This window comes from Patagioenas fasciata, chromosome 22 (genome assembly GCF_037038585.1).
Source record: "Patagioenas fasciata isolate bPatFas1 chromosome 22, bPatFas1.hap1, whole genome shotgun sequence".
NCBI classification, from domain to species: Eukaryota; Metazoa; Chordata; class Aves; order Columbiformes; family Columbidae; genus Patagioenas; species Patagioenas fasciata.
In genome coordinates, this window is record NC_092541.1 from 1,915,659 (window position 1) to 1,939,344 (window position 23,686).

General features: G+C 61.7%; 2 protein-coding genes across 2 annotated transcripts; both read right to left on the reverse strand.

Moving 5' to 3' along the window:
* Positions 1 to 314: 314 nt before the first annotated feature.
* Positions 315 to 8,147, reverse strand: RAPGEFL1 (Rap guanine nucleotide exchange factor like 1). Its single transcript, XM_065856412.2, has 15 exons — positions 7,618 to 8,147; positions 5,490 to 5,568; positions 4,816 to 4,966; positions 4,647 to 4,744; positions 4,296 to 4,408; positions 3,958 to 4,125; positions 3,783 to 3,880; positions 3,033 to 3,155; positions 2,768 to 2,946; positions 2,591 to 2,681; positions 2,419 to 2,469; positions 2,103 to 2,190; positions 1,942 to 2,006; positions 1,665 to 1,719; positions 315 to 822 (listed from the first exon to the last, which is right to left on the reverse strand). Exons 1-15 carry the CDS (start codon positions 8,033 to 8,035, stop codon positions 698 to 700), a joined length of 1,902 nt encoding a protein of 633 aa, XP_065712484.2. The 5' UTR covers positions 8,036 to 8,147; the 3' UTR covers positions 315 to 697.
* A 3,754-nt stretch (positions 8,148 to 11,901) lies between these two features.
* Positions 11,902 to 23,650, reverse strand: CASC3 (CASC3 exon junction complex subunit). Its single transcript, XM_065856411.2, has 13 exons — positions 23,358 to 23,650; positions 21,989 to 22,016; positions 21,633 to 21,670; positions 20,003 to 20,161; positions 19,762 to 19,913; positions 19,195 to 19,371; positions 18,315 to 19,009; positions 16,595 to 16,659; positions 16,249 to 16,363; positions 15,607 to 15,705; positions 14,450 to 14,664; positions 13,193 to 13,315; positions 11,902 to 12,360 (listed from the first exon to the last, which is right to left on the reverse strand). Exons 1-13 carry the CDS (start codon positions 23,610 to 23,612, stop codon positions 12,319 to 12,321), a joined length of 2,163 nt encoding a protein of 720 aa, XP_065712483.2. The 5' UTR covers positions 23,613 to 23,650; the 3' UTR covers positions 11,902 to 12,318.
* Positions 23,651 to 23,686: the final 36 nt, after the last annotated feature.

A 23,686-nucleotide genomic window follows, 5' to 3' on the forward strand; every position in this document is an offset into this window, starting at 1 on the left:
CCGCAAGGGGTCGAGCCGCCGCGCAGACCGGAGGTGCCGCGGCCCCGCGCGGTTACCGCCGCGAGTTCCGCCATGCTGGGAAGGTCGGACGGAACACTGGCGGTCGCCATGTTGGGAAGGTCACCCCGCACGGCTCCACGCTGCCGCCACCTTGGGAAGGTCACGTGTCCGCCCGTCCCCCCGCCCCGGTCGGTAGCGGAGCACCGGGGGTGTTACCGCCTGTGACCCCCCCCGCACGGCCACGACATCACTCCCCAGCATGACGTCACGAGACGGGACAACCTTTTATTGGGGCTCCACGCCCCCCGCCCCCCCGGTCTCTTTTTCTCTTTTTTTTTTTTTGCCTTTTTTCCTCCTTTTTCTTAAAAAATAAATGTACAATTCCGGACCGCGGTTCGGTACAAAATATACACGTCTGGGGAGGGGGGGGGCAGGGGGGCCACGTACAAAAATAAAGGGGGGTCCAGCAGGGTCCCCCCCAGGGGACGGGGGGGGCAGTGCGTGCCAGAGGGAATTGGGGGGGGGTTGATGCGCCCGGGGTCCCCAAACCCGCCCCCCCACACACACCCCGTGTCAAGGGTGGGGGGGCAGCACCCACCTGCACCCCCCGCCCCGCGCGAGGCCGGGGCCCCCTGGCCAAAGTGCGTCAGTGCTGGGGGGGTCCAGGCCCCCCCCCGGGTGGGGGCCCCCCCGGGCCTCACTGGCTGCCGGGCTCCAGTTTGTAGGAGAGCTCGAAGAGCAGGTTCTGGTTGTCGATGACCCGCAGCTGCCGCACGTACGCCTTGGTCTGCAGCTGGCTGGGGGACGCCTCCAGCTCCAGGCCTGGGGGAGCACGGACACCCCGACGTGGGGGGTGGGGATGAGGATGAAGGGTTGGGGATGAAGGGTTGTGGGGATGAGGATGCAGGGATGAGGATGCGGGGATGGAGATGGGGATGCAGGGATGCAGATGGGGATGCAGGGATGCGGATGGGGATGCAGGGATGCGGATGGGGATGCAGGGATGCGGATGGGGATGCAGGGATGGGAATGCAGGGATGGGAATGCAGGGATGGGGATAAGGATGCAGGGATGAGGATGCGGGGATGAGGATGGGGATGCAGGGATGGGGACGGGGATGCAGGGACGGGGATGCAGGGACGGGGATGCAGGGACGGGGATGCAGGGACGGGGATGAGTAAGCAGGGATGGGGATGAGGATGCAGGGATAAGGATGAAGGGTTGTGGGGATGAGGATGCAGGGATGTGAGGATGAGGATGCAGGAATGCAGATACGGTGATGCAGGGACACAGTGGATGCAGAGATAAGGATGCAGGGATGGGGTTGCAGAGATAGGGGGATGTGGGGATGGGGATAAGGATGCAGGGATGTGGGGATGGGGATGCAGGGATGCGGGAATAAGGATGTAGAGATGTGGGGATGCAGAGATGGGGAAGCAGGAATGAGGATGCAGGGATGAAGATGCGGGAATGAAGGGAAGGGGTTGCAGGGATGAGGATGCAGGGACGTGGGATGCTGGTCCAGACACATCCCCGTCCCACTAGGGCTGTGGGGCCACGCACATCCCCCCACCCCGCGGGATCAGCCCCCTCCCACACCGCTGGCCCCTCGCCCCCACCCAGCTGGGGCTGTGGGGGTCCTGGGCCCCCCCCACCATACTCACAGAGGGGGCGGCTCCGGTACTTTCGAATGGTCCTGACTTTGTCAGCGATGCAGTGCTGGGGTAGAGAGCAGCCCCCCCGTCAGCCCCCGGCCCCATTGGACCCTGTGCAGCCCCCCAGGACCCTGCTGCACACCCTGGGGCACCCCCACCCCGCCATGGACACCCCCCAGGGATCCTATTCCGCACCCTGGGGACCCCCCAGCCCACACTCGGTGGGTGCCCTTGTCCTTACCCTGGGTGTCCTCACCCATGTCCCCCCCCAGCAAGAGGCACCCACCAGTTTCTCCACGTTGACCAGCCCATCCAGGAGGGTCTTGCTGCCTTCGTGCAGGAAGGTCAGATCTGGGGGGCAAGCAGGGGGTGAGGGGGGGCCCTGTGGGGCAGCAGTGGGACCCCAGCCCACCATGGGGTGCGGGCAGCCCCTGTGCCCCCCCTCACCTTTAAGGATGAGCGGCAGGAAGGGGATGAGCGGGGGTTTCATCTTGGCCAGCACCTCCCGGTAGGTCTTGTGGTTCCTGCAGGGATCCTGGTGGGGGAAAGGGTGTCAGGGCTGGGGGAGCCCCCCATGGGTGCCACCCTGTCCTGCACCCCCACACACACTGCCTGCTGTGGGCACAGCGGCATTGCAGGTGGACTGGGGAAAGCGGGGGTCAAAGACACCTCCGGACAGCGTGGGAACACACCCTCCGCCCCCCAGCCCCCCAAACACCCCCGGGGGGTTCCCAACCCCCATGGGCGCCCAGGCCCCTCTCACCGTCAGGTTCTCAAACTTCCGAAACAGGTTCTTGAATTTCCCTGGGAGTTTCTGCAAGACAAACCCAGGGAACATGAGCACCTGGGGGGGGGGGGGGTCCAAGAACACCTGGGGAGTCCAGGAGCACCCAGGGGGGCTGGGAGCACCCGGAGGGGGCTCCAGGATGTCTCACCTCCCAGGTGAGGCGCAGCCGGCTGATGGCCGCGTTGTTGAGCCCGATGATGATGGCGTAGAAGGAGAGCATGTCCTGGTTCTGCTTGCAGCTGGGGACAGAGGACGGGGGACAGAAGACGGAAGGTGAGGGGCTCGCAGGGGACCCCCCCATGTACCCCCCAGCCCCTGCACTCACATGGCCGCGATCTTGATGAGCTTCTTGAGCAGGTGCGCGCGCTTGCCCAGCGACTCGCAGAGCAGCAGCTCGGTGCCCACCCAGTGCTGCACTTCACTGCAGCGCTGCAGCAGCAGCTCCAGGTTCGCCGTCTCCCGCCGGCCCCGCTCCCCGTGGAACACGTAATCCACGAACTCCAGCTGCAGCGGAGGGGACGGGGACATCGGCTGGGTTCCCCCAATATGGTGTCGTTCCACCCTCCCCAGCCCCCTGCTTGCCCCCAAACCTCGTGGATGCAGCGGAACAGCTCCCAGTGGAAGGCGGTGAGGTGGTTGGCGATGTCCTCCGGCTCGGCGCGGTGGATCTCGGTGTCCCCCGGGACCACCTGGATCTCCTCGGGTAGTGGCACCTGCCAGGGGACACGGAATTATCATAGAATCACTTTGGCTGGAAAAGCCCCTCAAGACCATGGAGTCCAAGCATAACCCACCCCTGGTGCTGCCCCATGTCCTGAGAACCTCATGTCCGTCTGTCCAGCCCTCCAGGGATGGTGACTCCAGCACTGCCCTGGGCAGCCTGTTCCAATGCCCCACAGCCCTTTGGGGGAGAAACTGTTCCCAAGATCCAACCTCAACCCCCTCCAGGTCCCTCAGCCGCTCCCATCACACTTGTGCTCCAGCCCCTCACCAGCTCCATTCCCTTCTCTCAACTCGCTCCAGCACCTCAAGAGCTTCCTCATTATGAGGGGCCCAAAACTGCCCCCAGGATTCGCGGTTTGGCCCCCCCATGCCCAACACAGGGACGGTCACTGCCCTGGGCCTGCTGGCCACACTGTGGCTGCCACAAGCCAGGACGCCGGTGGCATTTTTGGCCACCTGGGCACACGCTGGCTCACGTTCAGCTGGGGATGCTCAGACGCAGGGATGCCCGGAGGGTGCTGGACCATGGGGGTCCCACAGGAGGGTCCCCTCCCTCTTCTGCACAGGGGTCACCATGGCCCCGGGCGGTTTGGGGGTGTCCCCATTGCGGTGCTCACCAGCGAGTCGAAGGTGTCCCTGGTGCAGGCGAAGAGGTGGCTGTTGATGCCCAGGGTGGTGAAGACGCACTCCTCGCTGGGCTGCAGCACGGCTTTCTCTGCGGGCAGAGCGCGGGGGTCAGCACCGCCCGGCCCCCCAATCCCTGCAGCCCCCCCAGCCCAGCCCCACGGGCACCTCCCGACGAGGCCATGGTGACGAGGATGAGGGCGTCCTCACGGGCGCTCTGCTCCTCCGAGTACTGCAGCTTCTCGGTGACCGAGGCCAGGATGTCCTGCACCGAGGCCGAGAGGCGGCTGCGGATGGTGACGTACGAGTGGTCGGGCATGTACACGCGGCAGAAAACTGGGGACAAAGCGAGGTGGGGGCGTCAAGGACCTCTGCACCTCCCCAGGGGGCTCTGCAGCTTCAACTGGGGAAACTGAGGCACGGAGCGGGCACAGCCCCTTGCAGCCATAGGTGGGCCTGGGAGGGGACCCCAGCGCCCGTCCTGGCACCCGGCTGCGGTCACTCACTCTCGTCGGAGCCCCGGAAAGCCACCCGCGTCTGCAGGCACGAGTCGATGCGGCGGAAGTGCCGGAACAGCGGCTTCACCTGCTTGTTCGGGGGGGGCGTCTCGTCGGCCACCCTGCGGCACCAGCGCGGGGTCATTGGGGGGCCCGGCACGGCCAAGCACCCTTGGGTGCTGCACCCCGAGCCGTGCGGGGATGCTCTGCCAGAGCCCCCAGCCAGGGCCCTGCTCATTACCAAAGAGCCACTAACGACCCCTCCCAGCTCCTGGGGACCACAACTCCTTGTCCCTCCTGGGGACGTCTTGACCCACAGGGTGCCCCGTTCCCCCTGGGGACCCCCTGCTCCCCCCTCACTTGAGCTCCACGGTCTCCACGAGCTGGTGCAGCTTGAGGATTTCATCCTCCAGTTCGTTGTAGAGCGACGTGTCCTTCATGATGAGCAGGTAGAGCTCCTGGGGGGGGCAAGAGGGGCTCAGGGCGGGGGGTTTTGGGGGGCTGGGGGGGGAAAGGGGGGGACACCCACCTTGATCACCTTCCCAGCGCTCTCCTCCTCCTGCAGCAGCCCCTTGTAGGTCTCGAGGAAGTGCAGCAGCACAGCCAGCACCGCCTGCTTGCGCTGCAGCCCGGACCCCCGCTCCCAGTGCGCCGGGGGGCTGCCCCCCGCCAGCACGAAGGTGGCACCGTCAAGGAGGTGACACAGCAAGGAGGGACCCCGGCCCACGGGCACCCCCTGTGAGTGCCTTTGTGCCCCCCCCCATTGGCACCCCACCGCCCGCCTTGCACCCAAATGTATAAGCCCACCCTTTTTATCACCCTCGTGCCCTCCTGGTTACACCCTCACACTCACCCCTCTGCAACCCTTATGCCCTCCCCACGCCCAACATTGGACCCCCCGCCATCGAAACCTCATGCCCACCCTCTTCCCAATATATTGCTGACAACATATTAACCCTCATGCCCACCCTTACGGCACCCCAGTTCCTTCTGTGCCCCCCCATAGCCCTCCTTGTGCCCTCCACCTCCCAATCCCTTTTGTCACCCTTGTGCCCTCCTGGTTGCACCCCCACACTCACCCCTCTGCACCCCCACGCCCTTCCCTTCCCAACCTTGGACCCCTCCCCATCGAAACCTGGTGCCCACCCTCCTGCCACCTTCCCAGCCCCCCCTCACTGCACCCCAAGTGCCCCCCAAGGATATTGCTGGTGCAGCTGCTGCAGGAAGCGCTCGGTGGGCAGGAAGAGCGAGTGTGTGAGCACAATGTCATCCAGCAGCAGCTCTGGGGGACACGGAGGGGCAGGTGTGGGCACCCCGTCCCGCACAGCCCCCCGAGGGGAGGGTGACAGCAGGAGCCACCGAGCCCCCCCCGCACCCAGCGCTGACTCACGGACCCACTCCCAGCCCCATGGGGCAGACGGGTCCCGGGGGGACGGTGTGGGGGCAGAGGCGCTGGCAGGGCAGGACCTGAGCCGTGACACCCCGGCAAACCAACCAGCCCGGCTGCGGGTGCACCGGGACACGGCCCAGGGCAACGGGGAAACTGAGGCAGGCAGGGAGGGCAGGTGGCAGCAGGAAACGTTCGGGCAGAGCGCCGGGGAGGCCGGTGCCGCAGTCGGGCTCTCTGGGCCGGCACTGGCCCTGGGGAGGGGTTTTGGCACAGCAGAGTTACAGATGTTATCCCCTGGCACCGGGTGAGCCGAGGGGCCGTGACCGGTGGCGGTGCCCATCACGCCAGAACCAAACCATCAGCACGACCTTTGGACACGGCAGCACCCGGTCCCAGAGGAACCCTGAACCCTGTCCCTGAGCAGGTCCCCAGCCGGGGGTGGCTGTGCCTGTGTGCCACAGGGACACTGTGGCGGCACCTCGGTGTCCCTTTCATTCCCACGTGCCAAGCGTCCCCCTGGCCGCCCCCTGGGCCCTGGCCCATTAACCCAGCCACAGATCTGTGCCGAGCTGGGGCTGAGGCTGCCCCAGCACCGCTGCACCGAGGCTCAGTGCCCATGGGGGATGAGCTGCTGCCAAAAGCAGGACACAGCAGGCTGGGCCATAGCCCGGACCCACCAGCCCCCCCAGTGCTGCCGAGCTGCTGCCCCACATCCAGCATCCAGCACCTGCACTGGGAGCGGGGCTGCCAGGGGCACAGCAGTGTGGGGGCACCCCCAGGGCAGGTACACGGCCCCCACTCCCCCATCTCCCCTGCCCCAAGTGCAGCCCCTTCCTGGGCTCTGCTGGGGGGGCAGAAGGAGCCAAACAACCCCTGTCTCTACCGGCTGCAGTTCCTTCCATCCGTGCCTCAGTTTCCCCATCTCTCTGCTGCACACACACCATCGCCCAGGGCCGCAGAGACGGTCTCCCCGCACTAGAATGTGGCTGGGGGAGCCCCCAGACCTCTGCCCTGGCTCCTGCTCCCCCCACCGCTCCCTGGCAGCCCTGGCACGGCAGGGCCGGGCCGGGCAGCGTGTTGGTGCAGGCAGGGCCTGGTGCTGCCAGTCCCATCTCGCTCCTACCCGAAGGGCTCCCTCGTGTCACCGAGGGAGTCCCATCCTGGAGCTGGGGGGTACCAGCAGATTGGGGTGTCCCCCAGCCCCCCAGCCCTGCACCCCAGCAGGGTCAGCCACAGCAGGGACCCCCACAGTGTGGGAGAGCTCCCAGCCCCTGCCTGGCTCCCCACGCACCCAAAACCACCTCGGCACCTCACACGGGGAGCTGCGGTGGGGCAGCACCCTGAAACCTGTGCTGGAGGGAAGGGGTGTCCGCCTGCCCCCCCCCATCACTGCAGTTCCCATCGTGGCTAATTTTAGCACCGGGAAAACGTTAAAGATTAACCGGGCGGCTGCCAGCTCTGCACGGTGCGGTGGCAGCCGGTGCCCGGCCAACCTCACTCTCTGCCAGGCCTGGTGCTGTCACCGAGCCCCCGTCCCCCTGCACAGCCCCTCTGCTGCCGCGGGGGCCCGGACACCACTGCCCCGTGGGACCCCTGCCCGCCCCGCCAAGCCTCTGCCCCCCCGCTGCCACCGGCGCCCTGGCCCGGCGGGGACCCAGCCTGACCTTGGCCACCCCAACCGGGCACCCGCCTGCGCCCTGCGCGGTGCCACCGGCGTCCCCCCCCGGCATCTCCCACCCCGCATCCATCAGCGCATCCTCCTGGCGGGCGCCTATCAGACACCCCCGACCCTCCCCCGCTGCCGCATCGCCCCCCAGCACCCCCCATGGCAGCGCTCGCCCGCGCTCCCCGCACCGGGCACCCCCGCAGCCCCTCCATCCCCCCCGGCCGCGCTCCCGGGGGTCCCGCAGCGGCCGCCCCGCCAGCCCCGACCCGCGGTACCTGCTCCGCAGCCGCGGCCGTGCGCGCCGCCCGCCGGCAGCCGCTCCAGGAGCGCGGCCAGGAGCCGCTCGGGGGGCGCGGGCGCGGCGGGGGCGCAGCCGCAGCCGCAGCCGCAGCAGCAGCGGGCGGCGGGCGGCGGCTCGGGACTCGGGGGTTCCCGGTCCCGGTCGCCGCCCGGTGACGGCTCCTCGGGGGAGCGCAGCGGCGCCTCGGGCGGCCGCAGCTCCAGCCAGCGGCCCTCGCCCCCCGGCTGCGGCCCCGCCGGCTCCTCGGGGGAGGCGGGTGATCGCGACAGGCTCTGCCGCCGCGGCCCCGGTCCCGAGCCCGGCCCCGGTCCCGGTCCCGGTCCCGGTGTGGCGGCGGGGCGGGCGGGCAGGTGCGAGCCCGGCTTCTTCAGTAACTTCTCCAGCGGCTTCATGGCCGCCCGGGCGCGGCGGCGGCGGCGGCTCAGGGTGCCATGGGCGGCGGTGGCGGCGGTGACGGTGGCGGGGCGGCTCCGCTCGGCTCGGTCGGGCCCCGGCGCCGCTCCCCGCCCGCCCCGCGCCTGCTGCGCTGCGTTCCGCCGCGGCCCGCGGAGCCGCCGCCAGCGCCCGCCCCGCCGCCCCGCCCCGCCCCCGCCCCCGGCCCCGCCGCCGGCACCTGCCCGCCACCCCCTCCCGCCGCACCGGGCTGGGCACCGGGGAGCGCGGAGCCGGGGGCGGCCCCGGCCCGGGGGTGCGATGGCACCGGGTGCAGCCGCGGCAGTGACAGTCACGCAGCGGGACACGGGTCCCCCCGCCAGCAGCCCCGCGCAGGTGATGCGTCGCGCACCCCGGTAACCCCCGCAGCGCCGGCACACCGGGGACACGGCCACGCGTGTCAGCCACGCACGGGGGACACGTTGGCAGAGCCCCCGCGCAGGAGGGGGCGCAGCCCACACCCTGTCACCCCCCCGCTGTCACACCAGCGACACCATCGCACGTCCCGACAGAGGGACACAGTCCCACCCCTCCCTCCATGTGCTCACACCCGTGTCACACCCCGACGCCTTGTCCCCTGGCAAACACACACGGCCCCCCCATGCCATCCTGGGCCCCACAGGTCTGTCCCCCTATGGTGTCCATCCAAGGGGGCACATCCCCAGGTGTGGGGTGACCCGCCCCTGGCACCCCCAGCCCAGCTCTCTGCCCCTTGTCACAGCGTGGGAAAGGGCCGGGAGTGGGTGCAGGATCCCCCACCCCGGCGCGGGCACCCCCCCTGCGGCCGGGGCCGCCCCGCGGGCAGGGCCGGGCAGGTTGGGGCAGCTGCCCCCCCGCGCCGTCTGCCAGCCCGGGAACAGGCCGTGCCGGGCCGGCGAGCCGGGGCAGGTGCCGGGGCAGGGCAGGGTGGGAGGCGGCGCCCGCCCGGGGCAGAACCACCGTGTCGCCCCCCTCTGGGTGCTGGGCACCCACCCTGCCCCGGCCCCGCTGCCCCCGGGCCCCCCCACAGCAGCTGGGGAGGCGCCAGGGCCGGGTCCCGCTCTGCACCCCCCAGGCAGGGCAGTGGTGGTGACAGCAGCGGGGGACAGACCCCATGTACCCCCACAATTGCCACTTCGCGGGGTTCATTCCCTGCAGCTCCGGGGTGGGGTGGCAGCAATGACACAGAGGGTGACCCCAAAGGTGACCCAGTAGCCCGTGCAGTGCCCGGGCAGGCAGACCCGGGGGGTTTGGGGTGGGATGGAAGGACGGGGGTCCTGGAGGCTCCCGCTTTGTTCCCGCTTCTCCTCTACCCAGCAGTTGCTTGGCAACTCCGCGGGAAAGCGGTAAAACGTGTCCCCACATCCCCGTCCCTGGCTGCACAGGCCCAGGAGGATGGCACGGTGTGCTATGGCACAGCATTGCCCTTCTCCGCCCCATGGCACCTCCACCTGCCCGCCAGCCCCCAGGCCCCCCCACCCAAGACGCCAAAACGCTCCCACCGAGCCGAGCTCCTCCGTCCCCTCTGCCCAGGGTGGCTGGACAAGGGTCCCCAGCCCTGGGTACAAGTGGTGCCTGCTGGCTGGGCTGTGACTGCACAGAGAGGCTGGAGGGGAAACTGAGGCACAGAGCAGCCACGCTCACCGGTGTCAGCGAGACAAGGGCCAGGCTGCGCGGGCAGGAGGGACCCGGAACATCGTGCTGCACCGAGGGCCTCCAGAAAACGTGCCCCAGCTCCTCTCCCCTGGCACGGACTGGGGCAGCGCTGGCACGGAGCGAGCTATTAATATTAGCTTAATTAAGCTGCTGTTATTTCTCCTAACGAGCTGGGATCTGGAGCAGGCGTTCCTCTCCCAAAGCCTGCACCTCCATTTGCAGCCGCCTCGCATTCCCCCCACCCCAGCAGCCGAGCTGGGGGTGCGAAGCCTCCAGGCGCCGCTCAGAACAGACCTTGTGTAGGAGGGAAAAATTACAGCGAGGGAAAAATCCCTCCCCGAGCCAGCGCCTTAACCCACTTCCCAGCTGCGGCGCTGGGAGGGGGGTGTCTCGGCATTTGGGGAAGGGGGAGCTCGTGGTCGAGGGGAGTAAAGCTGCTCCACGATGTCCCTGCGATGGTCTGAGCTGGGCCCTGGGAGGGAAACTGAGGCAGGGGTGCTGGTGAGGGAAGGGGCAGCGCGGTTTGGGGGTGGGAGGTCGGTCGATGGCTCCTGTGGCTGGATGGGCTGTGGGACCCCAACCCTGAGGGCAGGAGCTGGGGAGAGCTGCTGGGAACGGAGGAAAGGCACTGGGAGCGGTGCAGAATTGGGGTACGCGCCAGCCACCCCCGTTTGCCGTGGGAAGCCGGGCCGCGGGCCAGGGGAGGCTGCGGTGGTGCCGAGGCGGCAGCGCGGCGCAGAAACGCAGGCGGCGGCTCCCACGCCACCTCCACACCAGTTGTGCCTTCAGCTGCGGGAGAGGAGAGGAGAAGAAAGGATTCCAGTCCCACCAGAAGCCCTTGGGAAATGGGGAGCAGCTCCCGAGCTTCCCGGCAGCGCGGTGGGACGCCGGTGCTCACCGGGAACGCTGCGCCCGCGGGGCTGAGCCCCGAGAAAAGAGACACGAGAGAACCAGCTGCTTCCCAAAATGTATTCTCATCCGCGTGCCGACACAACGCTGGTTACAAATGTGCACTCCGAGGGGACAGGAATCCAGATAAACCAAAACCAAAACCAAACAAACCCATCACAGTGTTGTAAGGTCCAGGACTCGAGTCGCACGACCGATATGTTACCGATACATTTCAGCCTTAAGGCAGAGAAAACAGTTAACATTTAAAACGTAAGGGATTTCTGCTTTTCAAACATCGCTTTGAGGTCTTGAAATAAGGTACAAAAAGGTCAGAGAGTCACAAACAACAAACAAAGGAGGTATTTCTGCTCATGCATGAGACGATCTCGACCAGAGAGCGGGCAGGCGGGCACCCCTCCCTCACCGCAGATGGGGATTTGGAGGCCAAGACGTTTCCCCTCTCGCCAAGGAGCCTGTGCCAGCAGCTGGCGCTTCCCGAGCCGCGCCGGCACGTGCCCGGGGCGAGCGGCAGGAACCGGCAGCCCTCTGTAGCTTCCCTATCGCTATTTGCCAATGGCTGCGAGGATGCAGCCGAGCCCGAGCGTCACCGGGAGCTGCGGGATCCGCGCTATGGGATGGGAGAGCCAGCCCGGCTCGGCCCAGCCGGCACCGCGGTGCCGGTCGCACCGGCAGATCGGCTTCCGAAGCCTAACGGGGGTGACGAAGCCGCCGTCCCCGCGGGGAGGTGGCTGACGCGGGAGCCCGGGCTGAGTGCGTCGGGGCGGGTTCCAACAACCCTTTCCACTTCCACAGCGGCAACACCCAAGCGCCAGGAGCAAATCCCTCCTGCGCGGGCCCTGCCGAGCTGGTTTGGCTGCTGGTTTCGTTGTTCTGGCAGCGCCGATGTGCCTGGATGCCCATAAACCTCCCTCTCTGCCGCCGATCCGGCAGAGGCGGCGGGTGGAAACGTCCCCATTCTGCAAGGTGCGCGGTGGGGACGGGGATCGCCCCGCACCCCTGCACACAGATTCGCATCTGATGCGAGCTCGGAATGGAAAGAAACTGCCAGTGACACGAGTTGCCAAGAGGGCTTGTTCGGAACAAGACACGGGAGGAGCTTCTAAATTAAGTGGTGACTGCACGGGCAGCGCGTTCCGCCCAGCCGCCCTCCCCGTGCTTAAACAACGGCATAAATAAGCTTATTAATTTAAAGAGAGAATTGAAATGAAGAATTAACTCATCAGCCGTCTCCGCGGGGGGCAGGGGGGTGTTACGTTCCGCCAGACAAACAAATTCAGAATACCCAAAAGAAACAAATCAGCTTTACTGAAGGAGCTGGTTCATTCCTTAAATAAAAACAGAGACCACAATCAAGCCAGTCGAGTTTAACATCCTAGAGAGGGAAGAGGGCAGAGGTTTAGTAAAAGACAGAAGTTGCGAGAACTTGTGGCCGAGGAGCGACTCTGGGGGTTGAGATTCTTCGGTGACCTCCGTGTCCCAGCGAGGGAGGGGGGAGAAGGGCAGATCAGCAGCGGCGAGATGGTTTTTGGGAGGGCACCGGTAAAACCAGAGAGGGAAGGTGCCTGGCCCTGAGCACAAGCCGGTGCAGCTGATTTCATCCGGCTGCCTCACCTACGCCCAGGGAAGGAGCCTTTCCCGAGGAGGAGCCTCCTCTTTGCCGAGGTGCCGCATCTGGCGCTGGGTTTCCCACGTTTTCCTACGTGTTGCTCCTCTCATTTGCTTTTTCACCTTTGCTGTCCTGGTGGGGGAAGAGGAAAGAGAAGCAAGAGATTTAGGCTGCCCGCAAACACCGCGCGGGGGTTGCGGTGCTATCGCTGGGGTGCTGCGAGAAAACACCCCCCAAATTTGGGTGGCAAAACACAACCACCACCCCCCACACAACCAGCTCCCTTCAGCCAAGAGGTTCATCATTTCTCCATCGCGAGGGCGCCTCGATCAGACGATCTCGCGGTGGAATTACAAACGCCGCGCGTTTCCCAGCCCTCTGCTGCGTACGGGGAACAAGCGGCACATGCCTGCCCGGGTCCGGGCTTGCAGCGATTCCGGCTCACTCAGCTCCCCTGCGCCGAGCGAGGCATTAAAGGGGAAACCAAACACATTCGTGGCACTCGGGTGTGCACACACACCCACAGCTCACAGCACTGGGGCGAGGAAACTGCTCCCAGCGCAGAGAAAGCGCTCTTGTCTCTGGAAAGCCTTTCAGTTTGCTGCCTGAGATATACAGAGGTCTCAACATTTATTCTGTCAGAGAAGTCTCTGCCTCCCTAGCTTAGGACTGGATTTTTCTTGCTATAAAGTGTTTTGTTTTCTACCCTGTGCAATTTTTTTTTTAGAAAGGCACGAATCAATTTTGGACTTAATTTTAGATGAGCTTAGTTTTTAAGTATTTAGAAAACCAAATTAACTGGAGACCTGCTTACCACCTGCAACAAGAAGCTGAGGTTTGGGACGTTTCAAAGATCAGACAGATTTTCTTGGAAGAATGTATTTTTTGGATAGGAGACTGCAGCATCGCACACACCCCGAGGGGACAGCACCGCGCACGCAGGCTCACGCAGAGGGGACAGTACCTCGGGAGGCGGTGGCTTGATCGTGACAGGCTGGGACGTCCTGCGAGGTGGCGAAGGCTTGGGCTGCACTTGCTGCTGGACAGTGTTGTAGTACGTGACCCCTCCGTACACCTGCGACTGCGCCTGCGCTCCCCAGAGAGCAGAATCATAGAAACACGGAATCATTTTGGTTGGAAAAGCCCCTCAAGATCCAAGTCCACCCGTTCGCCCACCCCTGGTGCTGCCTCATGTCCCTGAGAACCTCATCTCCGTGTATTTTCAACCCCTCCAGGGATGGTGACTCCAGCACTGCCCTGGGCAGCCTGTTCCAATGCCCCACAGCCCTTTGGGGAAGAAATTGTTCCCCGGATCCAACCTCAACCTCCCCTGGTGCAACTTGAGGCCGTTTCCTCGCTGAACCCCCCAGGTCCTTCAGCCGCTCCCATCACATTTGTGCTCCAGCCTCTCACCAGCTCCGTTCCCTTCTCTCAACTCGCTCCAGTACCTCAAGGGCTTCCTTGATGTGCGGGGCCCAAAACCGCCCCAGGATTCGCAGTTTGGCCCCCCCATGTCCAGCACAGGGACGGTCACTGTCCTGGGCCTGCTGGCCACACTGTGGCTGCCACAAGCCAGGACGCTGGTGGCATTTTTGGCCACCTGGGCACGCGCTGGCTCACGTTCAGCTGCTGTCGCTCAACGCCCTTTGCCCTGCAGAGTTTCCCAGCTGCCATCTTATGTCCGTGCTTTGCAACAACAGCAGCTGCCGTTTTTCTGTGCAGACAAGGCAGGTAACAGTTGCCCTTCACACCGAGAGCTCCTCCAGCTGCCTGGGGGCTGAGGATCCACCCCAAAACCAGGACAATTCCCTGGCTGGGCAGCAGGGAAGCTCAGAGCGGCTGCAGGGCTCGGGGAGCGCGCACATCTCCGGTCTGCCACTGCGTGTCAGCCGTGTGCCGCTCGCACAGCGCCCGGGGGAGCGCTGGGGTTGGAATCAGGATGCCCACAGGGATCTGCATCCTCACAGCTACTGTGGATGCCCTTCCGTAGAAGACCTCCATTGAGATCCACCAACACAAGGATTTCATCTGCTACACCCTAAACCCGCAGCAGCCACAGGAATAGCCCTTTTTGGTTGCCCATCCCAAGTGTAGAGCGGGATGATGGTAAAACATCCCCCAGCATGGAGCAGCCCAGCTGCTCCGCATCCTCTCCCAAGAGGCCTCTGAGAGTTCACCCCCCCCGACCCACAGGATCCCACCCGCTCTCGACAGAGCTCACCTGAGTGTTGGAATAGAGGTGAGGAGGCGGCGGAGGGGGCAGCGCTCCTGGGGGGTAGGGGTAGCCAGGGTTCCCGAAATTCATCACTCCAGGAGGGGAGAAGTAAGTCGGGGCGAGCAGCTGCTGCGGTGGGGGCTGCCCTGGTGGCATGGACACCGGCGGAGGGTACAGCCCGGGGTTTGCCATGGGGGCTGGCGTCTGGTGGGGGTGTAAACCTGCCAAGTGACACAAATAAACCGTGTGTGATGGCACCTGTAAAGCTGGCACATTCTGCAGAGAGCTAGGGCTGCTACACTGTTTCCCCAAAAAGACGACAGGGTCTTTATTAATTTTTGCTCCAAAAGATGCTTTTTTTTACATGTGTAGCTGCCTGGATGCTACTTGAATTGACTTTTTTAATGAACAGTAACTAGGGCTTATTTTTGGAGTAGGGCTTATATTTTGAGCATTGTCAAAAATCCTGAAAAATCACGCTAGGGTTTATATTTGGGGTAGGTCTTATTTTTGGGGAAACAGGGTAGGATGGCACCAGGTCAGCACAGCAGGAGGGAGATGCGGTTTGCTCAAAGGTTTTTTCCTGTAGCAACGAGACCTCAGCTCCTGCACTGGGAGGGGGCAAACGGGAAGCGATTCTCAGCCCCCTCCCCAGCGCTGGGGTCGCCATTCACCCGAACCGGATGCAGCCGCGGGTCAGCGCATCCACTTCAGGAAACGTTTTTTGTGGGTGAGATAGAGAACACGCCAATTCAACCGCTCTCATTTCTGCTTTTCTTTTCTGAGCTCCGAGCAGCGGGGAGCGAAGAACCGGCCGAGCGCAACAGCTGGCAGAGCCACACGTCCCAGCGAAAGGGAAGCGACTCAGCCAGGAGGGTTTGCACAGAACCTGCAGACATGCAGCTAGAGGTGCCAAACGCTCAGATCATCTCAGTCCCGCGCTGGCTGCGAGAGCCAGAAACGTCTCTTTTTCTTTCCTTAAAATGTATATTGATCCAGCCTCGCTGCAGGAGGAAAGCAGGGCTCTTCCATCTTGTAGAAACAGGGAAAATGGATTCCCCCAGTGACAGAGGCTGTGCCAAAACCAGTTATCCGCTCCCTCTGGCACAACCGTGACGCCGGTACCAGCTTCCCCGTGCCACACTGGGGAAGTGGTTTCTCACCTGGGTGAGGCAGGTGCATTTCTGGCTGTACGATCATCCCCTGGGGCGGCAGCGGGGCCGGGTTCTCGCTGTGGGTGTAGATTGGTCCCTGGAATTGTACTGCAACACACAACAGTCGGTAAGGAAAAGCTCTGGCGGATTTTATTCTACTGCGGCAAAGTCACACGCACACCCCAGCCAGCGACGGTGACGAGACTCCAACGTTCCCATCGGCACACACAGTCTACCAGGCTCACAGATGCTACACACTCCCGACAGAAAAGCCTCCTACTCCCTTCGCAAAGCAGGAAAATACTCTGGGAATTTCTCCTCCAACACTTGAAACGCTGAGGTAAATTCCTAATCCATCCTCAGTCTTGTTCTGTAATTCTCTCTGCTCTCAAATTGCTCTGATTTCAAGTTAATTTTAAATCCTAGTTCTCAGGAAGAAAAGCAGTGGCCTAGAGAGGGAGGGGAGGTAGTAACGCTGATTGTGTTTCAGTGGGTTTTAACACCAACCAGGGAGGCTCAGAGCAGCTTTTTAGTTACCGTACGAGACAACGCAATGATGCTAATTACAAAGGGAAGGCAAAGCTCCTAACGGGAGCGCTTGGGTCCGAACGCACGCGGAGCCTCGCGAGCGGGAGAGAAAGAAACACTCACGTGGGTCGTAGTAGTGCCCTTCCATGATGCTGATGTGCATGGGGGGAGCGGGCTCCGGCACCGGCGCTCGCTGCCGCTGCGACGAGTAGCGCTTGACACGGCCCCCCTGCACCGCCTGAAACAGTCCGAAGGCATTGGCGAGGGGCAGGGACACCCACCCACTCCCCAGCACCCCCTGCAAACCCCTATCTGGGTCACACGGTCAAAATGACAAACACCCACAAACAGGAAAAGCCTTTGAGGTGTCACGGGCGGCCTCTAATTACTGCAGCCCAGAAAGAAATAATAAACACCGGGCTTCCGCGCTTTTAAAAGCAGGAGTCACGCTCCACGCAACGAGCTTTACCATTTCCTCCATCCTGTTAAACTGAGGCGGTGGTCCAGTTCCCACGTGCATATGGTTGGGAATACCTGAGGAAGAGACAAACTGGTTATTATGGTTTGCATTGGTTCCCAGCAAAGAGCCGCCTCACCCGCTGCCGGGAGGCGCCGCGCGAGCGCCGGCACCCTGGGGACACCGTGGTACCACAACCAGGCGCAGCTCTTGCTTTCACGATGAGAAACCTTTTTCTAACAACTACATCTCTTAGGTTACAATTTTAGATGTTTCGGTACAAATTAGAAGCTGTTGTGCCGCTCTACAATCATCCGCGCTTCTCCAACGCCTTCTACATCTTGCTTTAAAAAAGACCAATAATAATCCTCACAGTTTGAAATCCAGGTGCTGATCTAAGCTCTGCTCCTGCAGACACAAGGACCTTTTCAGAGCAGAAACACGGATCCGCGTGGGACTGGGTTAAGCTGCAGTTTAAACTCTCTACAGGGTGTAACCACTTTCATCATGGGTTCCTTATAATTCAAACCACAAAGTTATGGGCGCGCTTTTAAAACCACAGTCTTAAACTGATCACAGGTGATTCCAGGGGAGCAAAAGCGGACAAAACAAACACCAAAAGCACCCATGGACCACTGATATTGCAAATACACGCATAGACACCCATGCTGTACGTACAGAACGAGCTGACAGCTGGTTCATCCACCCAAATCCTCCCCAAGTTAACCCTTCCTGCCCTGCTAGAAGAAACAAAGGGACAGTCATTTGTCCTTCTTACAGACAAAGTGTCCCCTCCCCGCAGCCTAGAGCTGTCTCATGGTAAATTTGTTAGGATGCTTTATCTTTAAGCATCAAAAGAGTCCATAATCTCAGGCGCAGATCGCAGCGCTTTGGAACTCTCATGCTGCTGGGTCATTTAAAGCCCATCACTCGCGTCTGCAGGCGAGACCAAGGATCTGATCACACAAAAGTTTTACCAGTCGCATCAGTACACGGTGACTTATGGTTTCAGGACCTAAACCTCAAGAGACGCTTATGAAAGCAACAAGTCGCTTTCTTCTTGCTCCAGTTTTATTTCCCTTGGGAAGGACTCATAACACTCCCCAGAAATTAATTCTGCCAAGAGATAATTATACCCGGATGACCTCTCGCATGGATGTTCAATGAGAACTCGGTCCTCGGCTCGCTCGGGGGCGACTCTGCCGCACACGCCCGTCTGCCAACAGAACAACTTAGTGAGTGGCAACCAAACCTCAACTGATAAATGGAGGAAAAAGTCCCTCCTGCCCCTGAGCAGGATGTGACAAGAGCCAGATCACTCGTTACCTGTACCCAGCAAGCACGACACTGCTTATCTGCCAGCGCGGACTCTGAGCCGGTCTCACCGCAATCCACATCGCACAAAGTCCCCACTGCATGTTCCACACACCCTCAGCTTCACCAAACCTTCCCCATTCTCTACACCAAACGGGGCAGAGAGAGGGAAAGGATCTGCTCTTACATCCTTCCCAGCCCTAATTCAATTAACCTACAGCAGAATGATTAATTTCCCGTTTCTCTTCTATTTTGTCCCCTCTAACCATCTCCGCTGCGTTTTCTCAGCAGAACGCGTCGCCATCACGTACCTACCACGAGACCGGACTAAAACAGAAACGATTCAGTTCTGACCGACTCCACAAACCCAGGATTACCTTTGGCTGCAGTGGAAAAGCAAAAGGCTGCACCCACTTACCCCTCAGCTCCCGGGGCTGTAGGAACTGCGACTGCCCCGGCGTCCAGTTCTGCTCTGTGAGGTTCATCTGGGTCATCTCCTGCTCGAGTCCATCCAGGTTGGATTCTACCGGCGACTCCCAGTTGCTGCTCTTGGCTGGCGGGGGGGACGTCTCGGCTTCCGCAGGTTTTGGAGGCGCAGGATTCAGCCCTTCGGAAGCGGGCGCTTCATCTGCCAGCTTCCCCGCGTCCCCAGCTTTGATTCTGGTCCTTCTTGCCCGGGAATAAGATTTCTTTTCGATTGGTCTGTCCGGAGGTGGTTGCGCAGCATCGGCAGCCGCGGTTTGGTTTTCCAAAGCCACCTCCTCCTTCACGGGGCTGCCGTGGACGTGTGCCGCTTCCATCTCGGGGGACTTGTCTCTCGGGGGAGTTTGCTCGACACGCTTTGCTCGATAGCTGCTCTCTTGTTTCGCTTGCTCGCTGTTTCGAGACAGATGCTGGACGCTCGCTTCCGAAGCTCGGTAGCCTGGACGGGTCTCTTTGTAGCCCCCCATCCTCGGGTAGTTCCGTGGCGGGGGCATCCTCCCCGTACCTGCGGAGCTCCTGTTGGTGAAGGTTCGCGGAGGAGCGGAGGTGCTGTCTGCACCTTGGTGCCTCGGGGGCTTATTGGGCCTCTCGTTGGACCAGTTTGGGTCTCGCTGAGGAGGACTCCCAAACCTGAGGGAGAAAAAATAGCACAAAACGTTGGAAAAAAATCCCTGGATGAGAGGTAGCACCCGTCTCCAGGATTCAGCATCTAGAAACCCCAGGACCAACGCCAAAAACGGGGCTTATCCCCTTCAGGGTTCCAGCCCTGTCACCCTCTGGGACAAGCCAGGCTCTGGTTTGACTTTGCTGCTCACCTGGGTTTGCGCATCCTCCTGGGCTTGATGTCGTCGGGGTTGTGAGCTGACCTGATGTCGTAGCCGTACAGTGCAATCAGCTCCTGCCGGGTTTTGGGGGCCTGCTCGTCCTCCCGGAATTTGTCGTGTTCCCAGCGACCCTCGTCCTTCCACAGCTTCCGCTGACGACCTTTCGGCCTGAAAGTCACGCAGGGAGGACCAAGAGGTTGGTGCAAAGCCAAGATGTGGGAGCGTCAACCAGCCCCACACACCGAGATGGAGCATTTCCAGGGCAGGAGACAGCGTCTCCTCTTCCTCCCACTCCCCCTGCCCAGAGGCTGCTGTTTTACCCGCTGCTATTTCTGAAAAGCAGCAAGAAGGATCACTGCTCGTTGGCAAGAGGCTTTCCTTGTGGTTTGTTTGCACCAACCTCAGCTTTTCCTTCAAAACAAAAAGCCAAAAACGTCCTGGCAGGACGCTGCAAGCAGGGAGCTGAAAGCAGAGAGTTCCTCCTCGCCGATGCCTTCCCAAAACTTCACACCAAAGCAAAGAGCTGCGCTGCCAAACACGTGGGGGATGCTCACGTACCTGACCTCCTCCTCCTGCGTCTGCCCGCGGAGGTCGTGCTCGAAGAAGAGCCCTTTGCGCGGGATGTAAGCCGGGTTCTTCCGATCCTCATCGTCATCCAGGTGCTTGGGAACTTTTTTCCCAACTTTATTCTCAACAGGTTCGGTGCTCTCCTGTCAAAACCAGGCAGCTCTCACCACTGCAGCAGTCCCTCTGCGAGAACATCCACCCTCGGCACAGAGAACGCATGTTGAACACCTACCTGCCCGTCCCCGCTTTGCCTCTCACCGGTTACGGCACCTCTGGAGTCAGGTTTCTCATCCCCTTTCTCTGCTTTTGCTGCTGACTCACAGGAATCATTACTGTCATGCTTCAGTTCCACTTTGGCACTTTCCTCCTCGCTGTAATCCTCTTCCTCTGCCTGAAAAGAGTCCCAGTTACTCAAACACGCACCTTTTGCAGCAGGTCCCCCGGGGATTTCCCCACGCAAGTCCCCAAATCTGGAGTTAAATCCCTGTTCCACACCTGACTCCTTCAAAGCAGGGGATTAGCTCTTGAGGTTCTTCCCACCCCTGTGTTTTTACAGAAAAAGCAAAGACTAAACCCAACACCTCTCCCCACCACCATCCAACAGTCAGAATTTCTAGAACGGAGCCAGGACCAGCTCGCCCACGCAGCCATGGCCTCTCGCCACTCGGAAAGGGCTTGTGCAAGTTGGGGAGAAGCACAAACAAGGGCCCTCGGCCTGTCCCTTCCTTCCCACGCCGAGGGCCCCAATCCAGCCAGCACCACGCTTTCAAATTCCCTGGAATTACTGAGCTGACTCACGCCGAGCAGAGCAGCGCGACCTCGTTTCACCCCCAGGAGCCTGCGAGCCTCGTCGGGGCTAAAAATAGCTCTGCGCGATTAACAAAAAGGACTGCTCTATTTTTCCCTTTCAACGCGGTGTATTTGCACATCAACTGCTCCTTTTGTTTACGTGTGGGAAACCCAGACGTGGCATTATTTTTAGGCACAGGAACGGAGTCATCGTGGCACGCCGGTGATGCAACAGCCCTGCTCCGGCAGCACCAGCGCTGCTCCGCGGAGCCGCACGGTGAGTGTGGAGCTGCCCCTTGCCCTCCACATGCTGTCCCTGCAGCCTGTGCGCTCCCTCCTCACTAACAGCAGAGTTAATTCACAAATTAACAGTCCCCGCGAGCCTTGGTTTCATCTGCCTTGTTGGTTTTGTGTTTTCTCCATCTGCTGCCTCACTCAAGATCCCCAAAACTGCTGTTTGAAAGGAAGGGTTTTCACTAGAAAATCTTAATTGTAACCGTTAGACAACAAAACTTCTCTAAACTGTCTGGAGGTGTTAAACTTACAATTCTGAACTAAAAATCCAGGGAAAATCACAGCCACGGCTGCTGCAGCGTGGGATTCTCCCAGCGCTCATGGGGTGCACCACCCCTCCAGCTATCGTACTTCATTCTTTTAATTTCAACTAATTAAAACTCAACAAGCATCCTACACTTCCTTCCACACCCTTCTCGGCCACAGCAAATCCTGCTCCCCATATCTAAATCTGAGGAATCAGGTGTTTTCTCCCCTAAAAATACTGGCCCTACGTCCACTTCACAGTAGCGCAGGCGGCTTCTCCTGCGGATCATACATGAGATAAACTCCCAGCAAAAGGCTCAGGCTGTTTTCCTCTGCAGCAGCAATGACTACACTGCAGCACAGCTCACTCCAAGCCTCTGCACAGCTACACACGAGCTGGTATCTTGAGACAACAGCAACCGCTGCTGACGGGGTCAGCAGAAGAGAACGAAGGACGCAAACTGGGTTTTGCGCTAAAATGCTGCAAGAGGCAGCCACTCGGCAAAGCACCAGGACACAGAGACTCCTCTTACCTCCGAGTCTTCGGCGCTTTCGTAATCTGAGAGGACGGCTGCGGGGAGAAAAGGAGTTCGGTGTCAGGGCACAGATGGACTGAGGTTCTCTCCGAGCGCTGGCGCACACCCACCCCTCGAAAAGCTTCTCCAAGGGGACACCAGAGGCCACCACCAAAGTGTTTCCAACCAACACCACTGTCAGCTCATGCAGGAGGAAACGAGGGCAAGTTTGGGGTGCACTGTCCCTCCATCCCACATTTGCCCACTCTTAGAAGTTAATATTTAGGGGCAGGACTATTGAAAAAGGTGTTTTGTCCAATTTTTTACCTTTTGCACACAAAAACCACTTGAAATGCCAGAAAGTCATTACTCACCGTCTCCTTCGATGCCATCCTCGCTTTCCTGCAGAGACAGGGAGGGAAAGGTGCGTTAGCACAGGGGAAGGTCAAGAGCATCCCAGACAAAACTACAACAATTTGGCCCCTGATCCTATAGCATCTGCCCTTGGAAGATCAGCTTCAGCAACCAAGAAAGAGGAAAGAAATGCAGGGCTCCCAGTATCCTCCTGTAAGATCCTTCTCGAGCTGCACTGGGGAAACGCAGCTCAGGGAATAAAAATACAAAGTGTTTAATGGCTGGGGGTCTGTGGAGGGAAAAGAGTGACAAGGACAGACAAGCCTTGATACCAGAAAGCCAGACAGCTGAGTGGGGAAAGGACAAGAGGATCACTCAAAGCAGGAGCCCAGGAATAACGAACAGACGCTGAGCAGGAGCGAGCTCAGGCAAACAGAGACTGTGGCGACAGAAACACAGCCCGGGAGAAGATGCTGGATGAACTGGAACGGCTCTGAGCAGGGAAGGTTTGTAGTGAAAGCACAGACTGATGGAGGTGTACAAACAACCCCAGATCAAAAATAAAACATGCCAAGAAATTAACGAGTCCGAATGGCAGGACAACCACACACTGTGATTGGGGAGGAACTTGAAATAAACCCACAACAGGACAAAAATCACATCCAGCCAGAGGAGAAAAACAACCCCGCGGAGGTGGGGAGAGCAGCACCACCAACTCCCCGTAAACGGCTTTCAGTGCCCTCGCTGAAGAAAAAGGCTGTTTAGAGCTGATGGAGAGTGGATGAGGCCTGAGCGGGCTGCAACCCCACCCGCCCCAGCATGGGGACGCGACCCGGGGGGAACCTCTGCCTGGTGCTGGGGGTCCGGCCCTGCCCCCCCAATTCCCCAGCCCCATCGGCCCATTCCCCAGCACAGTGCTGGGGGTCCAGCCCTGCTTCCCCCCCCCCATTCCCCAGCCCCATCGCCCCATTCCTCAGCCCCATCACCCCATTCCCCAGTACAATGCTGGGGGTCCAGCCCTGCTTCCCTCCCCGCCCCATTCCTCAGCCCCATCACCCCATTTCCCAGCCCCATCGCCCCATTCCCCAGCCCAGTGCTGGGGGTCCAGCCCTGCTTTGCTCCCCGCCCCGTTCCCCGGCCCCATCACCCCATTCCCCAGCCCAGTACCCGGGGTCCAGCCCTGTTCCCCCCATTCCCCAGCCCCATCGCCCCATTCCCCAGCCCAGTGCCGGGGGTCCAGCCCCGCTCCCCCCCCCATTCCCCAGCCCAGTGCTCCCTCAGCTCTGCCACCCCACCCACACCCCACTGTCCCGCCATGTCCCAGCGCCACACCCCTGTCCCCTCATCCCACAACTGCTCCCCCCATGTCCCCCACTCCCCCTCACTCACACACTCAGACTCGGGCGCGCTCTTGGCCGCACCCCCGGCGCCGCTCTCAGCCCCACGGCCCCGCGGCCCAGCGCTGAGGGCCCCTGCGGTTCCCCTCGGCGGGCGGTGGGGAGGGCGATGAGGTGAACCAGACCCCGATCCGGAGGCCGAGCGGGAGCGGGCGGCGCTGGCGGCCGAGTCGGCGCTGTCGGAAGCGGCCGAGTCCGAGTCGTCCTCGCTGTCCTGCGAGGCGCGCTGCCGCCGCCGGTCCGCCATCTTGGGCCGCCGCGGGGCACCACGGGACGGACTACACCTCCCGGCGGCCCCCGCCTGCGTCCCGGCAGCCCCTG

Bases quoted from the DNA above. Each gene is read 5' to 3' on its own strand.
- CASC3 (XM_065856411.2), bottom strand. From the start codon at position 23,612: ATGGCGGACCGGCGGCGGCAGCGCGCCTCGCAGGACAGCGAGGACGAC. The intron at 19,372-19,761 runs GTACGTGAGCAT...CGTGACTTTCAG, and splicing joins ACGCAGGAGGAGGAGGTCAG to GCCGAAAGGTCGTCAGCGGA. The intron at 15,706-16,248 runs GTGAGTGTTTCT...TGTGTGTTGCAG, and splicing joins AGGGCACTACTACGACCCAC to TACAATTCCAGGGACCAATC.
- RAPGEFL1 (XM_065856412.2), bottom strand. From the start codon at position 8,035: ATGAAGCCGCTGGAGAAGTTACTGAAGAAGCCGGGCTCGCACCTGCCC. The intron at 4,126-4,295 runs GTGAGTGACCGC...CTTTGTCCCCAG, and splicing joins TTTCCGGGGCTCCGACGAGA to TTTTCTGCCGCGTGTACATG. The intron at 2,191-2,418 runs GTGAGAGGGGCC...TTCCCCCACCAG, and splicing joins GGAAGTTTGAGAACCTGACG to GATCCCTGCAGGAACCACAA.